The following is a 23,812-nucleotide window of genomic DNA, read 5'->3' on the forward strand; positions in this document are numbered from 1 at the left end:
GGAGTAGAGAAGGCCTCATAGACTCCATCCTACAAACTAATAACAGCTCCTACATGAAATGAAGAGACTAAAAGAAAGTTTTAACTCAGGCGATGTACACATTTTATGGTTAATAAGACACAATAGGTACAATACAATATCCTGTGCTAGGATATCACTGTCCCATTATACGTAACTTCATATTTGAACCTACTGAAGAGTGGTGAAATTCCAATGAATCAATCTCTCTTGATTCTAAGTTTATAAAATGGCCCTACATTAAAAAAAAAAACAAAAAAAAAACCCACCACTAAATATAGATGTGAAAGGGTGAAACACAGTATAGATTCCTTCTTTCTTTTTAAGACACACTTATTTCAAGCAAAAAAACAAAAACAGCAACAACAACAAAAAACCCTCCAAAACTTTGTTCTTCTTTCTTACATTTCCAAGGCTGTATCTGATGATCCTTGCAACAGGGGATATAAGTAACACAAGCCAAAACTCCTAGTTAGGAAAAAAACAATCCCAAATATTTTGTTTTTAAAGTGCAAGTATAATTTTTAAGCCTATATATCCTGATAAAGTTTTGAGATCTTAAAATGGCTGTTATGCCATGTTTGGAAAGAAATCCAAAAAGTGTTTCACACAGGTCTTCCACTGTCTCTGAGGTACTAAATCCTGGAGAAATAGCTAATGGGACAATTTTTGTTCTGTCTCATCAGCTGTGAGCTGAACGGAACTGTGAAACTTTTGACTCAATTTAAGCCATGTAAAGTGCACACAAATACCACAATGACAGATGTTTGGGAAATGTTTGAACCAATATATAATCTTTTCCTACTAGCATTTCGGTAAATTTAAAAAAATCCCCCACAGCTGGAACACGAATTTTAATTTAAGGGACCTTTAATTTAAGGGACCTGTACATGAGCATTGCAATAATTGTACAAAATTGACAAAACCAAAAATATTGGCAACATACTCCCATAGTGCAATTAGAGAAGTTTCTCAGAGTGTAGTTCATCACATTTTCCCCTATGCAGAAAACCATCTCACCTGAATATTGACAAACACACCATGATATGTCTCATATAGAACTTTGTTGCCCTTCATATGCAATGGAAACTCAAAAGGAATTTCTGTTTTGCCACTGGGAAGTTTTCCTGGTTTTACCATTTCTATGGTACTGTTGATAACTTGAATAGGCTGTAAAGAGAAACGTTGAGAAGTTTATAATAAAGCAGTCTGCTTCATAATAACGGCCCAATAACAGAGCCACATGAAACCCTATCAGCCTTTCCAAATATCTCCAAATTCAGATGTCTGTGTCCCATACAAACAATTCTCTACAAACTCACGCTGTGGCAAAAAGTGGTCTTACTTAATGTTTCTTACCAAGACAGTCTGTACAGTTTTTTTGCACGTGTGTCAGACTGGTGGCTAAGCACATTTAAGAAGCTAACAAGTAGAACCTAGTACACTTTTGAAAGCAGTACATTTCTTGCTCCATTATCGAAATCACAAACCTTAACAGCAGCAGCAGGAGTCTGTATGTGTATATGCCAGTTGAGCAGTTAGCTCTTGGAGGGAAGAAGGGCTCCCAAAGGCAAGCTATATATTTAGCATCAGAATGTTGCTGGAACAATGGCAAACTATGGTTTGGCACTTGACTGGGGAAGCATGCAAATTCTCATGAAATATGCCTCCATCAATTAAAAGACAACAGAGTAGGAACAGCAAAATAAAATAAATAAATACATGCACTCCCAGAGCACGGAAATTAATTTAATATCAAATAGAGCACTAAAATAAATCTTATTTTCCCCTATGTGATTTTTCATTTTTCTTTTCAAACTATTTTTGTTTTAAATTGCTACAATACCCAATGCCAATGATAAGATGATGGGCCCCAAATTACTGTTCAAAGGTCATTTGTCTAAATCAAGGAACTTATATTTGAAGTTAAGCTTCTAAAGCTGAAATGGAATTAAAATTCTTGTTCTGGTTGTTTGAAAATGCTTTGTTGGGGAAAAATATGGATATCCTCTAAGTTTGGGACTATTCAAACCTGGGGTTTTGGCTCATCTCTGCTGACACATGAAGCAGCACAGACTGACGGAAGCTTTCTTTCTCCTCAGAGTTAGTATTTCTTCTCTCCTCTCAAAAGTAAACTATCCAGCTGCTTAGGGCTCACATATGGAAGAGATATTTTATATATAACTAAAAACAGGCTTCTCGTTGCAGCTTTGCTTGGAGCCTTCACATTACCTTTATTTATAAGAATTCAATTCTAGAACAGTTTTACTCCTCTTCCCCTTGCAGGACTGTGCTTCTTACACCAGTTACAGCTACATGCAAATAGCACGGCACATTACAGCAGTAAATATCTTGACAAGGTTTCTTTAACTCTGTGGTTACTTAGGCTGGGTACGTTTTAACACATTTTTCTGCATCTGAAGCTCACAGTGTTATGCTAGATAATGGCAGTGATTGGGAAAATATTAAACCACCTGCATACACTGAAGTAATACACAATCATAAAGAAGTAGAATTACTAAGGAGAGATTTGATTTAGACACCAGACATAACTTTTTGTACCCAAGAAACCAATCTACATATTTCTTACCTTAACAGAGTTATAGAAAGCTTCAAACACACCAACGCTTTTGGCACTGAGCTGCAGATTTACTGATCCTTCCATCGTTAAGGAGACACCCTGGTGTTGGACTGCATCCTTACTTGTTATGACCACCACTCCAGAAAGAACTTCCTAACAGGGAAAAAGTGATAACCAAAACATATTGATTTTATCAGTTTCTTCTCTTGCTAGAATTCAGACTGCAGTGACACCCAAAGTATGTTAGGTGATTTCCAAATGCAAAGGAAGACAGTCCCTGCCTCACAAAACATACAGTCTGAAAAGACATATTGATGAAGAGAGGAGGCCAGGGAAAGGAATACAAAATACAAGTTAAGTGATCAAGGTGATGGCAGGCAGAAGTCTCTTTACTTACATGTTTGCTTTTCAACTCCACTCCCACCCAATCTGCTGCCAGAATTCAAACCTCTCTTCTTCCCCTTACCCTAACTCACAAATTGTGTTCCAGTATCTGTATGCCCCTCCCTCCTAGTCTTCAATATCTTTCCGCCACATAAATGAGCAATTTACTTATAAATAAATGACATGTAAACAGATGGCTTGGTCAGCTAGCTTCTTGTGGGTGTTGAAGAAGTGGTCCTTCAGAAGGGATTTAAATGAGGACAGGGGATTCCTCTGCAGACCTGTTCAAGGAATGGAATAATACACAGTAGCAGGGGGAAAGTATTGTTGTAAAAGACGTGGACAAACAGGCCTTCACAGCTGGTGTTTCAAATGGAGTGGAGGTGAAGTGAAGAAGGGGGGGGGGGGGAAGTAGCAACATTATAAAAAAAAAAAAAAAGATGGATAAATTGAAACTGACAAAGCTAGGCAGGATATTGAAGACAATCACAAGAAGTCTGAACTTAATATGGTGAAGTCAGTGGACGGATCAAAGAGGAAAGGAAAGGAGAGTGTTGATCTGGTCAGAATGGTGGGCAAAGTTTTAGCAGATGTATTTTGTATGGACTCCAGGGGTGGATGTGGTGATGTGGGTCCTGGGAGCCTGATGAAGAGTAGGTTACAGTAATCAAAGTGGAGCTGTTCTAACATAAGGCATCCTTATCCAGATGCCTATGGGCTTCTCTAGAGCCCAAAAATGTCAAAGCATTCTATTCTTCTACCAATCCTTTCCACCTCCAGCATGGCCCTATTCCAATATAAAGTTCGCTCGTTACCTCTTTCAGTGCACAGGATGGACTGTGATTGAGGCAGAGGGTTCCAAGAAGAGAAAAGATGTTCCCTTGCATTTAAAACACTGGAATGCAAGGCAAAATAATGGGGTTCTACTGGTGGCTCTGCCACAGAATTCCTATGCAATACTGAGCAAGCCTATCATAATAGATATGCATAAGGGTACCCAGTTCAGGTAATCCAAGGAACAGTCATACTGTCATTGTCTAACTTTGAAGTGCTTGATGTTTCAACCTTGTTATTTTAATGTAGTTTTTATATACAATTATAATATTAGTGACAAAAATATACAGCAAGCTGTAATGGTTAATTAAGGCATTAATATATCTGCCTAATATCCAAATGCAGTTTCAATTGGATTTGGTAATTTGTTTCCCCCACCTTAACTATAGTGTAATATTGCCACCTGCAGTTATATAGCTAGACAGCACCACTTGGGTGCAACATGGGCATTGGTAGGTGAAGGGATTCCTATAAAAGTACTGTTTGTGAAAGCATGTTTTGGGATTCTTTGGGATGAAAGGTGCTATACATAAAAGACATTATTACCACTGGCTGATGTCAGTGTAATGTGTGGTGACAAATGACTTTCTAAAATAGAATAGAAAACTTACACCATGCAAGTAACTCCCATGATTAATTAAAACAGATTTATTTTTAACTTATTGACTATTCCTAGTGATTCCTGATCAAAGATTCAGACAGCATTTCTAGTACAGCACTCAGTAAACTAAACAGTTCTTTCAACATTGTGTTCTCAGATCATTCAGCTCTCCTGTCTAGTCAGTGTACTAAAGGTAACTTTAAAGGAAATGTATTCAACAATCTCTTTAAAGTGGCAACATACAAACACAGCCAGACTCCACTATATATATATAGTGAATAAAAAGTTACAACATATTTGGCCTTTGTGATGATTTTATCAGATTTCAGTCCAGGGAATGCTCTTAAAGCTGAGTTATAAATCCACTGAACGATGTGGTGTGTAATGGAAGTGTACGTAAGCCTTTAGATATAGGGTGCAAACAAGACCACTGTATTCATTATTATTTTCTATTTCTCATCCACTGATTGCTCCAGTAATGCTTTTTCTCTCTCATTAAATGGCTTTATTCACTAATTCAAAGCTGTACTGCTTGTGTCCATTCTTATTCAGCTGCTTTACACACACACACACACACACACACACATACTTGATTTGTTCTTTATAAGCTAGAGGGAATCTCCCTACTTTGAACAAACAGTTCACTCGGAAATGGAATTGGAGAGCACAACCATTCCATTTCGCCTGGGGGAAACCCCCTCAGAAGGCAGGTGCTCAGTCAGCCCTAACTTGCCCAATAGCTCGTAAGACGCACGGAACAGGCACAGGAGATACAGTGAAAGGTACCAGTCGGTCCCCTCTACCGGCGAGGGGCGGGCAGGCGGCGCCAGCCGAGGCGCCCCAGACCCGCGGCCAGGCAGCGCCGGGAACCCGGCCCCTCGGGCTGTCAGGAGAGGAGCTGGGCGGGCTCAGTGCGGGCTTCAGTCCAGCCGGAGGGGACGGGACGGGACCCTGGTGGCCCCGAACCAGCGGGGCCAGGGGAGGAGTTTTGATTCCGGCCCCGGCCCCGGCCCGCGCTTCACCCCGGGGCTCTAGCAGGGGCTGGAAGCTCCAGAGACCCGCGGAGCGCTGGCTGCGGCCGCGACCCCCCCCCCAAGCCCCTCCCCGCGGCCCCGGGACCCCCTCGGTCCAGGTCACCTGCCCCCTCGGGAGTCGGTTACCGAGCCCGACAACGAGCCCCGCCTCCGCAGCCCCCTCAGGAGCCACCGCGGGCAACGGCAGCTGCCGCGCGCCGGGCCCCGCACTCACCCCGCAGAGATAGACCTTGTTGGCCCGTTTGATCTTGATGTCCAGAGCGGTCCCCATCGCGCCGCGTCCCAGCCCGATCACGTGCCCCAGGCGGGGGACTCCTGTCCTGTGTCCTCCCGCCCTGTGACGCGCGCTATTTACATCCGGGTCACCCCCTCCCCCGACGCCATTTGTAGACCTCTATAATCACATCGTTATACAACATGGCTCTGCCCGTTCCCCGGTAGTCATAGCAACAGTGAAATTAGCGACAGCGGGATTCTCGCCCTCTGTTTTCTACGTCACAGCAGGGGCGGAGTCGAACAAGCGCCTAGCAGCCGGCGGACTACAGTTACCAGCATGCAGCGCGGCCCGAGGGGACTGAAACCCCAGCGAGTGACGCCGAAGCGCTGCATGCCGGGAGCTGTAGTGCTTCGCGGGGCTGCGTTGCATGCCGGGGCGAGGTCAGCTTGTCCTGGCTGCGCTGGGGCCGGGCCAGGGCGCTCGGCTACAGAGTTGGACGGCGGGGCGGGGCCTGTCCTTGTTTGGGGGGAGGGGGGAGGCAGGGCCCTGCGGCTGAGCCGCTGGTGGCTGCGAAGACGGGGGGCGGGGCCGCAGGAGACCCAGGGGGACGGAGCAGAAGCGGCTGCGTCTTATTCCGGCCCTGCGGAAACCAGCCCGAGGCCGCGGCTTCGTTCAGGCGGCCCCTGAAAGCGGGGCCCGGCTGCCCCTCCCTGACACTACACCGGCACCCGCTGGGAGCGCGGCCGAGCAGGCGGGTGTTTGGCTCACAGGTGCCCTGTGCTCCGGCTACAAGGCCTGGTGCACAATCACTGCCTGCGGCTTAACTACAGGGCGTGCGTTTGTCTCACGTTAGGCTTTCCTGTGCTGTAGAGGAGAAGCTCAATTTGACATCTTGGGAAAGAGGAGACAACAGGCCCCTTCCCTGTCTGCTAAATTCTAGTCACATATTTTGACCATTTTCTCTTTTGCCTTCACACTTGACTGTCTCATGCATCAACTCGCCTTTCAGGGCTGTGTCAGAAGTATAAATCTGGGCTCTTGAGTCTGGTGGATGGGAAGGAATTTGAGACACAAATCCTTAACACAAATGCATTTTTATGTAGCTTTAAAGTTTAATGCTTTCCGTTTAAAAGTATAAAATATACTGTACATTGCAGTTAGGCAAAATGTGCTATCTCAAAACTATTTACAACTTTAATGAATTTAACTTCACAATATTCTGTGAAGTACAGTATGATGTTATTGCTGTTTTCTTACAAATAAACTGAGGCAAAGAGATTAAATACCTGATCCTGCAAGTTTTGAGTGCCATCTGTGTGGTGCTGGGAAACCTCCATCGCTTCCCTGGGAGTAGAAGGCAATCACCAGCTCAGGAGGTGCTCAGCATCTTGCAGAATCAAACCCAGAGGCTACGTCTACACTACAGACCTTACAGTGGCACAGCTGTACTGCTGCAGGTGTGCCTCTGTAAGGTTTCCTGTATAGTTGCTCTATGACTAGGGGAGAGAGCTCTCCCACCGGCATAATTAAACCACCCCCAATGAGCAGCGGTAGCTATGTCGGTGGGAGTTGCTCTCCCACTGACATAGTGCTGTCCACACCAGCGCATTTGTCGGTGAAACTCATGTTGGTCAGTTCGTTTTTTTTCCTCCACACCCTGACCAACAAAAGTTTTGCTGATGAAACTGCTAGTGTAAACAAAGGCTAAGCGTAAAATCCCTTTGATTTCAGTGTGATCAGGATGTGCCCTTAAATGCCTTACCAAAATCTCACAGGAAATCTGTACTTGTAATGAAGTAGAACACAGGTCTCCTTCAATTCTGAACCTTAACTGTTATTCTTCCTCCCATGCGAAATGCAAAACATTAGTTCAACATTTAGTTGAAATATTACAAGCACAAATCTCAGGATGATTCACAGACCAACTGTAACCTGGTCCAATTGCATTTTAAATGGTGATAGGCTTTCTGCCTTAAAATGTATATGTGTAATGTGCTTGAGTTGTGTAGAAGAAATTAAACTGTACATTTCCCAACTTGTGTGTCTGTTGCATCAACATTTTTAATTTAATATAGAGAAGGTGCACACTAATTACTCAACCATTTCTTTCTAATTCAGAAAAAGTAATTTATGACTTATTGTGAATTACATACATGTTGATTTAGAGCTTTTATGAAGAATCCATCTTTTGGTTATCCAAATCTATATAAGAATAATTTTCTTAGAGCGAAACACTTTTTCCCCCCTGCTTTCATCTCAAGTGCCTCCTTGATCATAATGTTATGGTAACTAATATATTAAATTACAATGTAAACAATGGGGCAGATATTTAAAATTCATGAGAGGAGCAATGTAGTAGTACTAACTTTAAACTTGGTGCTTGCTACAGACAGCCAAGTGCATTATAAGCTGAGTACGCCTCATGAACAGGTGAAGCAAGCGTTTCGGATGACAATTTTGGGGTCATAATGTATTTGTCACAAAATGTACTGGTCTTACTTTTAAATATTTTCTTTACCTTAAATGCCATAGAAAAAGAAAAGTTAAGCAGGGATAGGAGGTAACTTGCTAGGCTGATAAATTATGCGTTTATCCTGAGTGTGTCTCAAAAATGTTGGCTCATCTGTAACAGAGACTTTGGAGAGGTTTATCTAATCTTCCACCATATGATACCTTTCATGTGCTTCAGCTGTTTGCTTTGCTAACCAACCAGTTATTTCAGGTCCCTGTCCAGAAAAATGTCTCCATAATTTGGTCCTATGGAATTTTTGTGTGGTAGCTTTTTTTTTTTTTTAAAGTATTCCTAATCTAATATCTCTCTGGAATGTTTCTCTGCTTAATAAATTTGTGGGTGACCCAATTTGGATGGTCTCAGGGGACTCTTATTTAGGAGCACAATGGGCTCTTGAAGTTCTAGTGCTTAGGGCATGTTTTGCTGACTGCAGGTGGGAAACAAATTTTAATATTTCTTCATTTATAATAGATTAGACAAACAAGTCTGTAAAATGATAGAGTGAACCTTTCAAGAACTTCAAAAATCCTGTGTATTTTAATTGTATTGCCTAGTATAAGCAACTGTTTCTCTTCAAAAGCGTTGTGTAGATGTTTCAAAATAATTCTAGAAATAAATTGTCCTCAGAATCTCACAGCTAAACAGCATTAAGCCACTGTCCGTGTTGGAAATATTGGATCCTACCAACAGCTTTCAGTGACATCTTTTGAGGGGTAAGAACAGTGCCTCCAGTAGTGATGGGAGAGTGCACACCCAAGTGGTAGCATATACTGTAGCATTTTAAATGAAGCAATGTGTGCCACACCAAATCCACTGACTGGTGTGGAGGGAGGCTGGACTTCTCCAAATAAATTACACATATCAAACACAGGAATGGTGTGGTTAGGGTGACCAGACAGCAAGTGTGAAAAATCAGGACGGGGTGGGGGATAATAGGCACCTATAGAAGAAAAAGCCCCAAATATCAGGACTATCCCTATAAAATAGGGACATGGGGTCACTCTAGATGTGGTACCACTAGGATACCAGGGAGTGAAAGGAGCAAAGATTTGATCCCGTAGCACTGACCTCTATAACAGTTTTTCTGTTGACTTTAGCAGGAGCATGGCTCAGTTGAGGAGGAGAAGGACATTGAAGAGAAACTAAACAAATGAGCAGAAATAAAAATTAAAATATAATTGTAAAACTAAATGAACATGATAGGAGAGGGACAAATCATCACAGTATCCATAAAATAAAATCTTTCTACAATATGGAATACTTTGAATGTGTCAACTAAAGAGTATAAATTATTTAGACTTTCAAAACCCTTTTTCTAGAGTCATCACCCCGGAGGCTGTTAAGGATACTAAATAGTCAACGACTGACAGGTAAAGTACTGTCATTGATTAGAAACTGGCTAACAGGCAGAAAGTGAAGTGTAGAAATACAAACTGATGCTAAATTTTCATCATGGCAAAAGTTTAACAGTGAGGTGCTCTGAGGTTCCATACCAGGACCAGTGTTAGTTAATATATTTATAAATTATCTGGGAAAAGAGTAAACACAGTGAAGTAGCAAAATTTGCAGACTTGCCAGATGAGAGGGAACATGATAGAGGTATAATAAAAAGCATAGAGAAGGTAAATTCATCATAAGCTGCTATTGAGTAAGGTGACTTCTGTTGGTTTCTTGGCTTAGATAAGTACCTAGACTGCCAGCCACCTTAAGTCTAGGCACATTTTACAGGTAGGGAGCTGAGATAGAGAGAGGCTAAGTAACTTGCCGAAAAATCATACAGGAAGTTTATGAGAGAGCAGGGCCTTGAACCTAGGGCACCTACATCTTAGGCCTGTGCATAAACCTCTCATCCATCCTTCTTCTCCAGAATGTAAGTTGTGCACTGCTATTTAACCTTTATTATAAAACAAGTACAAATAAATTGAAATGCAGCACATTTAGAATTATTTTTACATAACATAATTAACTTGTGGAACTCATTGTCAAAGTATATAACTGAGGCCTAGGTCTTAGCAGGATTAAAAAACTAATTTGATATTTATATAGTTAATGAGAACATTCATAGTTACATTACTGTGTGACCCTAACAACTCTTTAGTGCCACTGGCAAAGGGTTCGCTATTCTGTAACAGCAACTCCTGTCAGACCTGACAAACTCACTACATCTAGCACATTGCTTTCATAGTATTTATCCATAAAGAATGTCATGGAAGGTCTTCAATAAAAGCCAGGGTCACACTGGTCATTAATACTGTTGTATGTGGGCAAGTATGTATGGATAGCTAGAAAATATGTTCCCTAAAAGTCTGAATCAAAGCAGAGTTGACAAACAGGCTGCTGCCAAAGGATGTCTATTCACTTGTGTACCTAGGTTCACATGTAAATTAAGCATTTTAAGCCAACATAATAGAAGCACCATTTATGTACAAAATCAACAAAAGGGTGTAAGGTCAACAGGTGACAAGACCCAGGAGAATGTACCACAGGGGATTGTCCTGTCTCTGGAGGAGACAATAAACTCGGGGAAATGTGGCCCCTCTCCCATGGGAGAACTAGAGCATCCCCTAACAAGCGTTTTCTGAAGCCAGCTCTGGAGCAATAGAGTGGGCATTTCCTGTTCAGGTAAGTAGCCAACAGGCCTCTTATTGGGATTTCCCAGTGATTCAGTATGTAGTGGAGTACTGCCAGGTTCATTTCCCATTTGTAGTCGTGAGAACTTGTGGCTGAGACTGTATGGTGTTATATTCTGTACTCTCAGCAGGTAAACAGCTGATATGAGAACATTGTGGTGAACGCAACAGTTCTATAGCTTTAGTACTTCGGTGCACAGGAAGGATGATCTGGCATCCCCTTGATGATTTATGTAAAACATGCACACTATGATTTTTGTGTGCGTGTCCCTGATCAGTGGAATAAAGTGAGCACAAGCATTTCTGACCGTTTGACCGTTCTTAGTTCCAGGAGGTTGATGTGGAGAGTCGACTCCATTGGGGACCATTTGCCCTGAACTTTTGGTTATTCAGATGGGCTCCCCAGCCTATTAGGGATACGTCCATGTTTTTTTTGGGGGGGGGCAATTGTGTGAAAGGGACCCCCATGCAGACGTTCATAGGGTCTTTCCACCATTCCAGGGAATGTTTGACCCTAAAGGACATCGACAGGGGTTTGCCTAGTCTATCTTTGGTGTGTAGACAGACCTGAGCCATGCCTGTAGGCACCTCATGTGTAGTCTGGCATGAGATATCACAAACGTGCATGCCACCATGTGCCAGAGAAGTTGGAGGCAACGTCTGGCTGGTGTTTGTGGGCTGCCCTGAAATGTCTATGAGAGTGGTCAGGATGTGAAATCTGTGTTGTGAGAGGAGTGTTTACGCTTGTATTGAGTCAAGATCAGCTCCTATGAACTCCAAGTGGTGTAGTGGAGTCAAGGTCGATTTTGGGGAATTGATTAGCAAACTCAAATGCATGAATACATCTTTGGGTGTCCCAAAGAGCTTCTTCGAAGGAATGGACTCTGAGGAGACAGTCGTCCAAGTAAGGGTAAATCATGATCCTTAGGCTCTGTAGATGAGCCATGACTACAGAGAGGAACTTGGAGAATACTTTGGGTGCGAATGAGAGTCCGAAGGGAAGGTACTCTGTACTGGTAATAGTCCTGACTGAGTCCTGAGGAATCATTTGTGGGATGGCTGGATTGATATATGGAAGTAGACATCCTACAGGTCGAGGACCAAAAACCAATCTCCCTGCACTAGAAATTGGATAATAGCTGAAAGTGTGACCATCTTCAATTTTTGTGCCTTCACAAATTTGTTCAGTGCTCTTAGATCTAATATGGGTCTCCACCCTTCTTTATTTTTGGGGATCAGGAACTATCTGGAATAGAAGCCTTTGCCTCTGAGCTGCACAGAAGTGGGTTCTATGGTTCCTAGGAGTAGCAGGTGATCTATTTCCTATGTTAACAGTCTCTCGTAAGAAGGGTCCCTGAAGAGGGACAGGGAGGGAGGGTAGAGAGGAGAGAGAGAGAGGTGAAGTGGAGAAAATACCCATTGGAGATAATCTCTAAGATCCATCTGTCAGAAGTCACGTTCTTCCAATTTTGGAAGAAAAGAGTGAGGTGGCATCCAAAGGTCTGTAGGTTACAGCTGATGTTATGGGGAGTGGTCTCTGAGGCCTTTGACCAAGGTGTCAAAATTGGTGTTTCGAGGTCAAGAGCTGGGATGTTGAGGATTGAGGGGCTGATGGTTTACGTTTTTGAATCTTAGGCCTCTTTCGCTGTGGCTCATAGTACCGTTGCGGTGGTGGGTACTGGGGTGGTTGGGATCTATGGGATGACTGAGGACTGAATTTTCTTTTCTGTCCCAGTATGTAGATCCGCAGCAAATGTAGTGTGGCTCTGGAGTCCTTAAAGGTATGAAGTGATGCATTGATATTGTCTGCAAACAGTTTGGAGCCCTCGAAAGGGAGGTCCTCGACCGTCATCTGTACCTCCTTTGGCAGTCCTGAGAGGTGTAACCACGATGCCCAACGCACCGCTACTGCCATCGATACCGAATCAGCCGCTGTATCCGTGGTATCTAGTGCTGTCTGGAGAGCTGTTTTCACTACTAACTGTTCCTCATGTATGATAATCTGAAACTGTTCCCATTGTGTTTCTGGCAGGTGGTCAATAAATGCATTAAATTTGGTGTAGTTCATGTGGTCATACTTTGCCATTAAGGCCTGGTAATTCGCAATTCTGATTTGCAAAGTCGCTGAGGTTTTTGTCTTTCTACCAAATAAATCAAGTCTTTTCCAGTCTATCATAAGGGGTGGCCTTAGAATGATATTGTTGGCCGCAGGAATTCACAGCATCCACCACAATGGAATTAGGTGGGAGGTGTGAAAAGAGGAACTCCGCATTCTTGGGGAGCACATAGTACTTTTTATCGGCCTTTTTGCATGTTGGTGTGATAGAGGCTGTAATTTGCCAAATGACCTTACCAGGATCCAGAAGCGCCTCATTAACCGGGAGGGCGATTCTTGAGGAGGAGAATGTGTGCAATATATCCAGCAACTTGTGGTGGGTATCTTTCACCTCCTCCAGGGGAATTTGTAGTTTGTCTGCCGCCATTTTTGTGAGTACCTGAAACAACTTAAAATCGTCTACTATGGACGATGGAGGAAGCCTCGCGGCCTTGTCCGGAGAAGAGGAGGAGATATTGGTTAGTGGTGTAACCTCCTCTTCTAATCTGGCCTCTTGCACCTCAAAATTTTCCTTTCAAGGTTCTGGGGCTCTGGACATAGAGGCTGCAGGCGATTGTCTTATTGGCTCAGAATAAGAGACACCAGATGCCTGTGAAGCATGGTGCCTGTAGGCTGCCCATGGATCCCAGTATGTCCACTGGGGTGGGGGTACCCATGGCTGGTCATATCAAGAGGGCTGAGACTTAGACTGATGGTGTGACTGGGAAGGCCCTGGTTGGTGTTGAGATGGGCCATGATGTGTGGGTAGTGAGAGGACATCATCCTGGTCACTAATTGAATCCTTGCTGGAAAGTGGTGGAACTGATAAGGAGGCTGGAAGCAAACACCCCGTTGCTTGTGGTGATTCTGGGAATCGAGAAGTGCTCAGTACCGGGACCTTCATACCGAGTAGCAGGGACTCTGGAGTCTCAGCCACCATGAGATCTCTGGAAAAACAGAAGTCCTGCGGTACCGCAGTGGTCAGTACCATCAGGGCTTGTTGGTGCTGACTCGCTGGTACTGAGGAAATCGGGACAGATCTTGCCCAAGATGGTCGTCCGATAAGGGTTGTTTGGAAACGGTCAGTAGCAATGGTTCACATGCCAGTACCTCCTTTGCAGAGATGGTACAGACTGTGCTCTTGCCTTTGTCAGGCGATGCTGCTGCTTCAGAGCCTGCACCCTTAGAGTCCTTAGGGCTTATAGGCGGTGTCTGCACCATATGAGCCACGTGTCCTATGGATACCGTGCTTTGGAGTCATCGGTGCTGCTGGTGCCGAGGTGACTGATCGCACCAGGGATCTCCTCTGGCTGGTCTGGGGCTGCGTTTGAGGACTTGCAATGGGAGTCCGAAGATTTCCTCCATGGCTCACTGTCCTTAGAAGTAGAAGGCTCCGGGGATGGTCTGTGTCGTGGAATAGATTCTGGACCAGGGTCAGATGCTGGTTTAAGAGCATCCTCCATAAGGATGAGTTTCAGCTTTAACTCCTATTTTTTGGGGGATCTAGCCTACAATTGTTGGCAGAAGGTGCACTTCTGCAGAATGTGAGCCTCTCCAAGGCATTGGATACAGCGGGAGTGTCAGAGGCACCTTTTAAACCCAGGGAGCTGGGCATGCCCGTTATTGGGGGTGATCCCCAGAGGAGAGAAAAAGAAAGCGGGGAAGAAAAAAGTTATGTTTTGTTTTGTTTTTTAACTGGGAAAAAAACTAACAGAAACCCTATAAGACTAAGAAAAATCTAATAGAAATAATAACTAAAACAAAACCTAACTCTAAGGTAAGGGAAAGGGGATTGCTATTTGCTCTGTCTCAGGCCGGGGGCAGTTAAGAAGGAACTAAGGGTGGTTCGCCCACGCAGCGCTAATTAGCCTGGAGGCAGAACACAAGGGAGGGAGAGCGCATGTGTTGTCCGAACAGATACTGCTACCAAAGATCTCCGATGAGAGGTGCAGGGATGCAGGCACACCTACAGTGTAGCACCTATAGGATGAAGAAGAACTTACGATTGTTTGCACTATAAATATATCTCAGTGTTGTTGTGTTATATGGGAGCTGATCCTCAGTTTAATCAAACAGGCTGGTGTGTACATTGTTTCCTTTGGGGGAAAGCAAACCAGCAATTTCTGAGAGTAGCCAGAGGCTGGATATCGCAGAGGAACGCTTCAAAGGGGCTCAGGACTGGAGTGCACGTATAGTTAATTTGCAAGGCAAAGTAAGGGTTGGCATAGCCCTGAGGAGATTGTTTGGGTGGCTAACAGATTGTAGGTGTCAAGAACCTAACACCCAGCTAAGTATCAGCAAGTCTCTCTCTTGCTGGAGCCAGAAGGGGTAACTGGACACTGTGAGAACCATCAAAATTGCATAGAATAAAAAACATCTCCTAAATAAAGGATAGAAACCCTCTTGTGTCAGGGCATAACTTAATCATTAACAAATGGCAGATTCGGGAATAAAAATTTCCCTGTCGGTAGGGTATTCCATAACTGTCCACTATAGGGTTTCATGTAACTTCTACTGAAGCATCGCGCAGTGGTCACTGTCAGAGATGGCAGAATATTAGACTCGACAGAGTGACTACTAATGTGATTTAGATGGCAATTCATATGTTCCTGTGTTCTTAATCTACATGCTTAATAGTTTTTCTCCAATTGGTAGAACAAATATCTGACGTTACCAAATTTTCCCATGAAAGGGGGAAGCACCTGATCCTCGATGGTTCAGTATTAATCTAGCATTTTAAATCAGATCTCCACATAATCAACAGGTTTTGTACAACAAAATTTTAAATTGGCATTAAAAAAGCCTCTTAAGCAACATAAAAAAAATTAATATTTTCAAAAATTATATCCTAGACCGAGGAAAGAGAAAAATTCCAGTAATGAAATTGATACTCACATTTTTAATCAGATAAAAATAATTTCTGAGACTCTAAATCTAAAATTAAATCCCATAGATTAGTTTTTATCCACTGTTATTCCCTTCTGCTAAATCTAGGGAATGTACAAATAGGCATGTAATTTAAGGTATGTGAGGGACTGGATATTTACAACTCTCCTCATCTAATTGGCAGACTATGGAGACAGATGAGATAGCACCCACCTCTTTTTTAGCTTTCTTGTTGTTAGACCAAAATAAAACTAAATAACTTGACACTCAAAATAACTTTTTCCTTTGACATATACTCCAAATATGGCAGGAGGTGATGAAGTATCATAAAATATTGATTGACTCTACCAGTTTGTAATAACTTAAACCTCTCTTTAGGTTGGAATGATGGTATTTTAAAAATGGAATGAGGGAAAGTATTGAAATCATTGCTGACACACACATGTGTGTACAACATGTGTGTACACACACACATCAGCAATTATTTCAATACTTGCCTTCATCCCATTTTTAAAATATCATCATTCCAGCCTGAAGAGAGGTTTCAGTTATTACAAACTAGTAAACCATATACACATACAACACAAAAGGTGGTTTTCGCTCTTATCAAGAGATGCATAACAGTATCACTGAGATACTTTTAAAAGATAATACTTATTAGTCTGTTGCAGTTTCAACAGATTTAGGGCTAGATCCTCAGCTGTAGTTGAGCAGTGCTTGGCACAGCAGAGAAGGGGAATGGTGAGTGAATTCTTTAAGGGGTAGGTTAGGCAGCTTTGCACTGCCAGATGGTGCAAGGCAGCCATAGTACAAGGTAGGATATGGCCTTTAAATATAGTCTACCGCACTCTAGAGAAATCTGGCTGTCACCTCCCACAACAATAATGGGCCACTCAGCCAGTTTCTTTCTTCAAGTTACAGTATAGGTATATTGTTTCCTATGTGAATTCTGCAAAGAGAACATTCAGGGGAGTATAAAAACAAAGTCAATAAATAAATTGAAGGTAACAATATAAATGATGGTATGGAATGATTCATAGACTGGGAGAATGTTGGGAGCAAAGGCAGTGACTTAATGCAGTGTTTCCAAAATGGTGGGTCCCGATCCACCAGTGGGTTCCAGGAAGGTTCTAGATGGGTTGCCCATATCCAGGGCCTGATTAACCCATCACTGGGCCCTGGTCTAGGCAAACATACACTCCTGGCCAGGCCAAACCTGGATGCACTACAACCCTATGCACTATGTCGCAATGCCTGGGGTAGGAGCCAGCCCGCAGGACGTGAGCCGCTGATGCAGGGTGAGTGTGAGGCAAGCTTGCTCTCCAGCCCCCTCCAGCTTCCTCAGCTGGGGCAGAGGGTGCATATAGGTAATAGTGGGATGCAAAAAAAGACAAAATGCAGTTGGCTGCTGCCTTAGTAAAAACATTGGGACCCACTGCCCTAATGAAGGGAAAAGTTTAGGCTGCAGAAGGTAATCTGGGGCACTAGGCACAGTATGATATAGGGCCTTGTGTGGCCTTAGCCCCACTTAGACTTGTGGTGGCAGAAGTCAACCTAGAGAGGAAGGAACAGTGGCATGGGGCCCCTTTTTTCCCCAAAACCAGAAATGGCAACAGGGGCAGCCTCCTCTCAGGAGCAGCAAGCAAGAGGCATGGGGCTCCCACTCTGCTTACCTCTGCAGCTGGGTTGTATCTGTCCAGATCGGTAGGACAGGCCTGCTGCTGCACTCTTCCCCTCCTGCCACACACACAGTTCTATGCTGGGGTGATGTTTATGGGGCTCCACAGAGCAATTATCTCTTGGTCCAGCCTACTGTGGTGATGGATCATGATGGTATTTATGTAAGTTGAGGTTTCTGGGCACTACAAAAGGAGGTACATGTAGCTATGGCACCTTTACTGCAGATATTGGAATGACGTACAGAATAGTCCTGAAAAAGGCAGGCATCAGGTTGGATGAGTCAAGTGGTCTCTTCTGTTCCTACCTCTTATGGTTATTAATCAGGTAAAGCACAATCCTATCTACCACTGAATATGAATGATTTTTAGGAAAATTACTTCAGCTAATGACTAGTGGCTGATTATTAGATGTTCTGAATCCCCACCATTTCAGCTGAAGTTAGTGGGAGTCATGGGTGCTCAGCACCCCTGGAAATTGGGTGCTAGATTAGCTCAGCAAAGTTGTGGAACTTCAGTAACATGTTTTACTTAAAAATCTATATTTCATATCCAATTGAGAGCAAAATAAGGAAATTAAAAGTTTTGCAAAACTGTTCAACGTATATCATGGTTTACCAAAAAATAAAAAAAGGAAGTACTCACCTGACCTCTCCACAGGTTGGATCTAGACTACAGCCGGATTTCATCAACAGCCAAGTGCATACAGGGGCCATGCACGTGGAGTGGGAGCAGGCAACTCACAAGTTTAAGAGACCTGAAAGAGAGAGAGAGAGAGAGTTAAAAAGGTACCTTTAAAGTAAATGATATGCCAAATGCTTGTTTTAGCTTTGCTATTTGAGACATTCAGCGTACATCTACAGCAGTGAATGGGATGACTTAAGGTTGCAATGTAGTATCCATTCTAACCTCCCTTTTTTGTGACTTACAAAAAATTCATTTGAACTGGAACTTTCCATGCTTGGTTTCAGCTCAAAAGGTGAATGTTGTTAGAAAATTTGAGCAAAATCAGTTATTTTTTAATTATATAATGACGGAAAATACATTTCCCCACTGTGTTTCAATTGAAATGTCCTGCTCTCATAACTCAAAAGCTGAAAGTTGGCTTGTTGGGTCATTAAGGAAGGGAAAATAATCCAAGTTTGAAGAAAATCAATTCAATGTTTTTTGAGTTATGAACAGTTAAAACTGAAATGTTCATATTAATGTAGTAAAACATTTTCTATTAATTTTTTTAGATTGATATATAGCTAAAGTTGTTTAGAATGGGTGGATACTGAACACTTCAGTTTTTAAGTACCTTTAATGCCTTAACCTTCCTTAAAACCACGTTAGCAATGGGTTTAGGTAAAGACCTTTTGGTACTAACTATGAATAAAAAAAGTTTAATGCTATGAACATCCCTGCTTCAAGCACTAATTCACTGCACGAGCATTACCTGAGCTGATACCACAGACTTCTTGGTCCAAGTTCCCACTTCTCTCTCAAGCATTTGGGGGAACCAGAAAGGGTACAGGATTTATAAGGGAAAACAGTGAGGTTTGATAGGGCCAGGAACAGGATTTCACGAGCATAAAAGCTACAGGTTTTATTTGTGCACTTGCCATCCCTATGGCAGATATAAAGTATGTGTCCCATCTTGGATGTGTTTTTATATTAGTCACTCTAGACATACAGTTAGAAATGGGATAGTCCTAGTTTTGTGGAAAGAACATGGGTCCAGTCTATTCATTAAGGTTAAGGTAATCTAAATAAGTTAACTATATTGCACAAAGTTTGTGGTATTATCCTTGTGGATAGTCTGTCATCTTCACAAGCTTAAAATAATTAATTAATTCAGGTTTCCAGGTATTAGACATGAGATTTTTGCATTTGATATCCACAAATTTAGGATAAGCTTTTTTGCCCTCAGTGCAACTACTGTACATTGATACCCTAAATTTCATACCACTTATGGTATTATGGGGGTGTAGTGGGGCAGCTGCCCCACTCTGGCATGAAAGGAGTTGGAGCAAGCCAGAGAGGCATCACAGAGCCCCAAGCAGTCATGGAAGGGCTTATTGGGAGCCAATCAAGTGGAGGCTTGAAAGCAGCCTATCAGGGCCTGGCTGGGCCCTATAAGAAGGCTGCAGGGCACAGGGCCGGCTCTGGCTTTTTTGCCCCCCCCCCCCCCCCCCGGGGGGGGGGGGGGGGGGGGGCCGGGGCCGCGGGGGGCGAGCCCCGGCGGGGGCCCCGCTCTCCCCCCAGCCGCCAGGGGGAGGGCGCGGGGGGGGGGGGGGGCGGCCGGCGCCCTGGGAGGAGGACGGCGAGCCCCGGCCGGGGCTCAGCTCTCCCCCCGGCGGCCAGAGCGCAGGGGGCAGGGCGGCGAGCCCCAGCCAGGGCTCACCGCTCTCCCCCCGGCGGCCGGGGGGAGAGCGCAGTGGGGAGGGCGGCCAGAGCGCCAGGGGGAGGGCGGCGAGCTCGGCCGTGGCCCCGCTCTCCCCGGGGGCCGGAGCGCCGCACCGCCCCCCTCCTGGTGCCGCCCCAAGCACAAGTTTGGTGGGCTGGTGCCTGGAGCCGGCCCTAGCAGGGCAGAGAGGAGCTGAGGGCTTGGCTACACTTGCAGATGTAGAGCACTGTGAGTTAAACCTGCCTTTGTAGAGCGTAGTAGGGAAAGCGCTGCAGTCTGTCCACACTGACAGCTTCAAGCGCACTGGCATGGCCACATTTGCGGCACTTGCAGGGGCATTGGGAGCGGTGCATTATGGGTAGCTATCCCAGCATGCAAATGACTGCAACGTGCTTTTCAAATGGGGGTGTGTGTGGAGTGTGACAGGGAGTGTGTTGTGTGTATGTGGGGGGAGAGAGAGTGGGTTTTTGGGGTGCTGAGAGTCTGTCAGCATGCTGTCTTGTAAGTTCAGACCTCCCTCTCCTCCCCTGCCTCTCTCTCACTCACTCAAAGCAAACAGTAAATGTTTGCTTTTTCTCAGAGCTGATAAGCTTCTTCGAAACGGAGCTATGAAAGGGCATTTCTGCATTCCTGCAGCCGATTTCACAACAATGACAAGAGTGGCCACTTGACTTAAGGGGATTATGGGACGTTTCCGGAGGCTGATCAGAGCGCAGTAATGCAACACCTCATTCACACTGGTGCCACAGCGCTCCAGCGGGGGTGCAGCAAACGTTATTCCACTCGCTGAGGTGGAGTACCAGCAGCGCTGTAGCTGCAGAGTCAGAGCACTCTACGTGCCTTGCCAGTGTGGATGGGGAGTGAGCTAGGGCGCCCGGGGCTGCTTTATTGCGCTGTAACTCACAAGTGTAGCCAAGGCCTTAGTCTCTCCCTGGAGGGCAAAGGGAGAAGAACTGGCTCTTAGCGAGAGAAGCACCTAAGATAGAGCAGAGCAGGGCTTGGCAGGGCCAGCAGAGGCTGGGAGAACTCTACGCTGACAACTGCCCGACTGGGGCCCTGACACATAGGGGCAGAGAAGGTGCTGGGGCTATGGGGAAGTGGCCCAGGGAAGCAGGCAGTAGAGGAGAGTTGGAGGAAGGCAGTAAATGGCTGCTGCTAGAGGGTCCCTGGGTCGGGGCCCAGAGTAGCATGCGGGCCTGGGCTCCCCTCTTTTCCCCCACTTGCCAGTGATGAGAGTGGCTAAGCCAGACTGCGGTTTGCCCTTGGAAGAAGGGGCTAGACTAATGACTGCTGTGAGCCACTGAGGCAAGTGATAGAACCAGAAGCTGTTGGTCCCCTGGAAGGGGGGGGAGAGCCAGCAGAGCGGGCACAGCCGGAGGGCAGTGTCTAGAAGTGGACGCTGTGGTCTGGAAGTGACAGGGGTCCAACGGTGAGGACTGTGGAGTCTGAGAAAGTAATGGAGGGCAAGACACCACTAGCGTGCTGCCGAAAGAACTAATTCCCTAACCAAACAGCAGGAGGCACCACTGTAGCGAGTCTGGCACCGTTATGGTGGCTTCTGGTTGCAGCCTCATAGTTAGGGATGCGTTCTAAAGTGGGCTTAAAATAACACAGAAGTTCTTGTTTTTCTTCTAAAAGTATGTGGACTTTTGGGGCAAAAATTCACATTGTTAATTTTTATGCCCTTTGAATTTTCTGAGAACATTTATTTGGTTTCTCTTGATAAATTTTTAATTGGAAGTCTTTTAAATTGGGTTGTGTCTGAAATTTGCCCTTGACAATATAACAGGTGTCGGCAACCTGTGACACACGTGCCAAAGGTGGCACGTTGCTGCCAGCCGGGGTACTGGCTGCCGGCCCCGCTGAGCCCGCTGCTGGCCTGGATTGTGAAAGCCCAGACCAGCAGTGGGATGAGCCGCTCATCCGCTGCCCATTTGGGGTTCCAGCCGCCGGCCCCGCTCTGCCTGCTACCAGCCTGGATGGACGGAACCCAGGCCGGCAGCGGGCTGAGCGGGGCTGGTGGCCGGGACCCCGACTGGCAGGGGCCAGAACCACAGATTGGCAGCGGGATGAGCCGCTCAGCCTGCTGCCGGTCTGGGGTCCCGGCCGCCGGCCCTTGCCAGCCAGGGTCCCAGCTGCCAGCCTTCTGCCGGCCTGGATTATGGAACTCCAGATCAGCAGTGGGATGAGCCGCTCAGCCCGCTGCCGGTCTGGGGTTCCAGCTGCCGGCCCCTTGCCAGCCGGGGTCCTGGCCGCCGGCCCCGCTCAGCCTGCTGCCGGCCTAGATGGACGGAACCCGGGCTGGCGGACGGAACCCCAGACTGGCAGTGGGCTGAGCGGCTCAGCCCGCTGCCGGTCTGGGGTTCCGTTTGCCGCCCGCGCTACTAGTCTGGCACGTGAAACCTTTTACTGGCACGTGAAACCTTAAATTAATGAAGACTTGGCACACCACTTCTCAAAGGTTGCCGATCCCTACAATATAATCATACATTGTTGACTGATATCTTTAAAAACACTGTCCATCTCCACAAATTTTGGTAGAGAGCTGTATTTTTAGTAGATCTGGTGCAATGTGTATTTTTGGGGTTGAAAAAAACTGGATTTCAGATAAATGTTTAGCTTTTCTTTGTCATAACTGAAATGTTATGTGCCAGTGATTGCTAACTCCATGTTTACTTGTAAACATGATAATCTGGATATGCATCAATTTAATGGGCCCCCATATAAAATGTTAGCCATTGGGAGCTATGCTTTTTTCAGATTATATTCTCCAGATGGGAAGAGATTTAGGTGCAGTGGACTTAACATTCAAGGAATTTTGTGCAGCCACTGGCACATCAAGATTCATGTGCTGCTACTGCTGAATTAACTTCTCCATCAGCAGTTGCACTTCTATCCCTCCATGGGATTGCCCCCTGTTGTCCAACCCTACATTTAAGCATTGAAAAAACAACAACAAAGGAAATTAATAATTATGAAGCAGTTAGAATTGCTCCACACAAAACATACCTGACACAAACCCACAAAATAAAGAAAATTAAAAGTACATAGCCTCTCCTCCACTCAGAGGCATATATCTTACCAGTATCACAACCATAAACTACAGAAAATGCTCAACAGCCTTAACTCTGCTCAGTATATGTGCTAGTGTTCCATCATCCCATCTATGAAACTACTCTCTCCCAACACAGCACAAAACTACACTAAACTTCCACAGGCAGTACTGTTTTGGTAAAGAGGTTTGTGGAGAAGGGTGAGTCAAGGTTAAGGTTGTGGTGTATGGTCTATGATGTATGATAGTTGTGGTAACAGATGGTAAAGTGTTATATGTGAAGGAGGAAAAGATTTGTTTTATAATACATACACACTGTATAGAATTCTGTGGTCTACATTTACTTTGCCTGGGGTTCAATACTACATTTTTGTTTTCCTTTCTCTCTCTATATATAAAAAGTGTGTGTGTGTGTGTGTGTGTGTATACATATACACTCTTTACAATATATTTATGGGCTTGTACTATCCATCCTATTGGTTTTATACATCTTTAGTATGGGAAAAGCTCATTTAATGGAAGAATATGGTTCTTCCAAGTTCTAAAATGCATCCTACTTGCAGTACTGAATCCTTCACTTAAATTTAATCTAGAATGTAGTAAAATTAGGAGGGGGGAAGACTTAAGAGGAACATGATTATTGTGGGATCTACTTTCAATCCTCTGCACAGGTAATTCTGATCTAAATGACCTGAAGAAACACCTTCAGACTGAAAAACATGTGAGTGGCATATTTTCCCCCCAAGGGAATACAAACATTTTTCTTAAAATCCAGTTTAACAATCCTTCACTGAAAAAAACATATAAACATGGAATTCCTATTGATTTTACTAACCATTTAAAAAAGTTTGTCAAGATGATTGTTCCTCCAATTCAGGCATTGCAAAATCTTTTTCTAGTGGA

The 23,812-nt window shown here is 44.6% G+C and overlaps 1 protein-coding gene and 2 long non-coding RNA genes across 6 annotated transcripts in view; 1 reads left to right on the plus strand and 2 right to left on the minus strand.

Moving 5' to 3' along the window:
* Window positions 1–5,852, minus strand: part of LOC117888291 (biotin--protein ligase-like) — a 109,275-nt gene extending 103,423 nt beyond the window's left edge. For 2 of the 4 annotated variants that reach the window (XM_034791583.1, XM_034791575.1), the window contains exons 1-3: window positions 5,667–5,851; window positions 2,609–2,752; window positions 1,039–1,188 (exon numbers count right to left, since the gene is read on the minus strand). In XM_034791583.1, coding sequence (XP_034647474.1) covers window positions 1,039–1,188; window positions 2,609–2,752; window positions 5,667–5,723 — 351 coding nt within the window. In that variant the 5' untranslated portion in view covers window positions 5,724–5,851. Of the gene's footprint in view, window positions 1–1,038; window positions 1,189–2,608; window positions 2,753–5,666 lie in introns of all 4 variants that reach the window. The other 2 variants (XM_034791557.1, XM_034791566.1) reach the window with 2 other exon arrangements.
* On the plus strand, window positions 5,076–12,869 carry LOC117888319. Its single transcript, XR_004648305.1, has 2 exons — window positions 5,076–5,200; window positions 9,501–12,869. It is a non-coding gene; the product is annotated as an uncharacterized LOC117888319 (long non-coding RNA).
* LOC117888325 lies at window positions 9,107–23,806 on the minus strand. The gene is made up of 3 exons (XR_004648307.1): window positions 23,745–23,806; window positions 18,114–18,225; window positions 9,107–9,323 (listed from the first exon to the last, which is right to left on the minus strand). It is a non-coding gene; the product is annotated as an uncharacterized LOC117888325 (long non-coding RNA).
* Window positions 23,807–23,812: the final 6 nt, after the last annotated feature.

Source organism: Trachemys scripta, chromosome 1 (assembly GCF_013100865.1).
Source record: "Trachemys scripta elegans isolate TJP31775 chromosome 1, CAS_Tse_1.0, whole genome shotgun sequence".
In the NCBI taxonomy this organism is placed as follows: Eukaryota; Metazoa; Chordata; order Testudines; family Emydidae; genus Trachemys; species Trachemys scripta.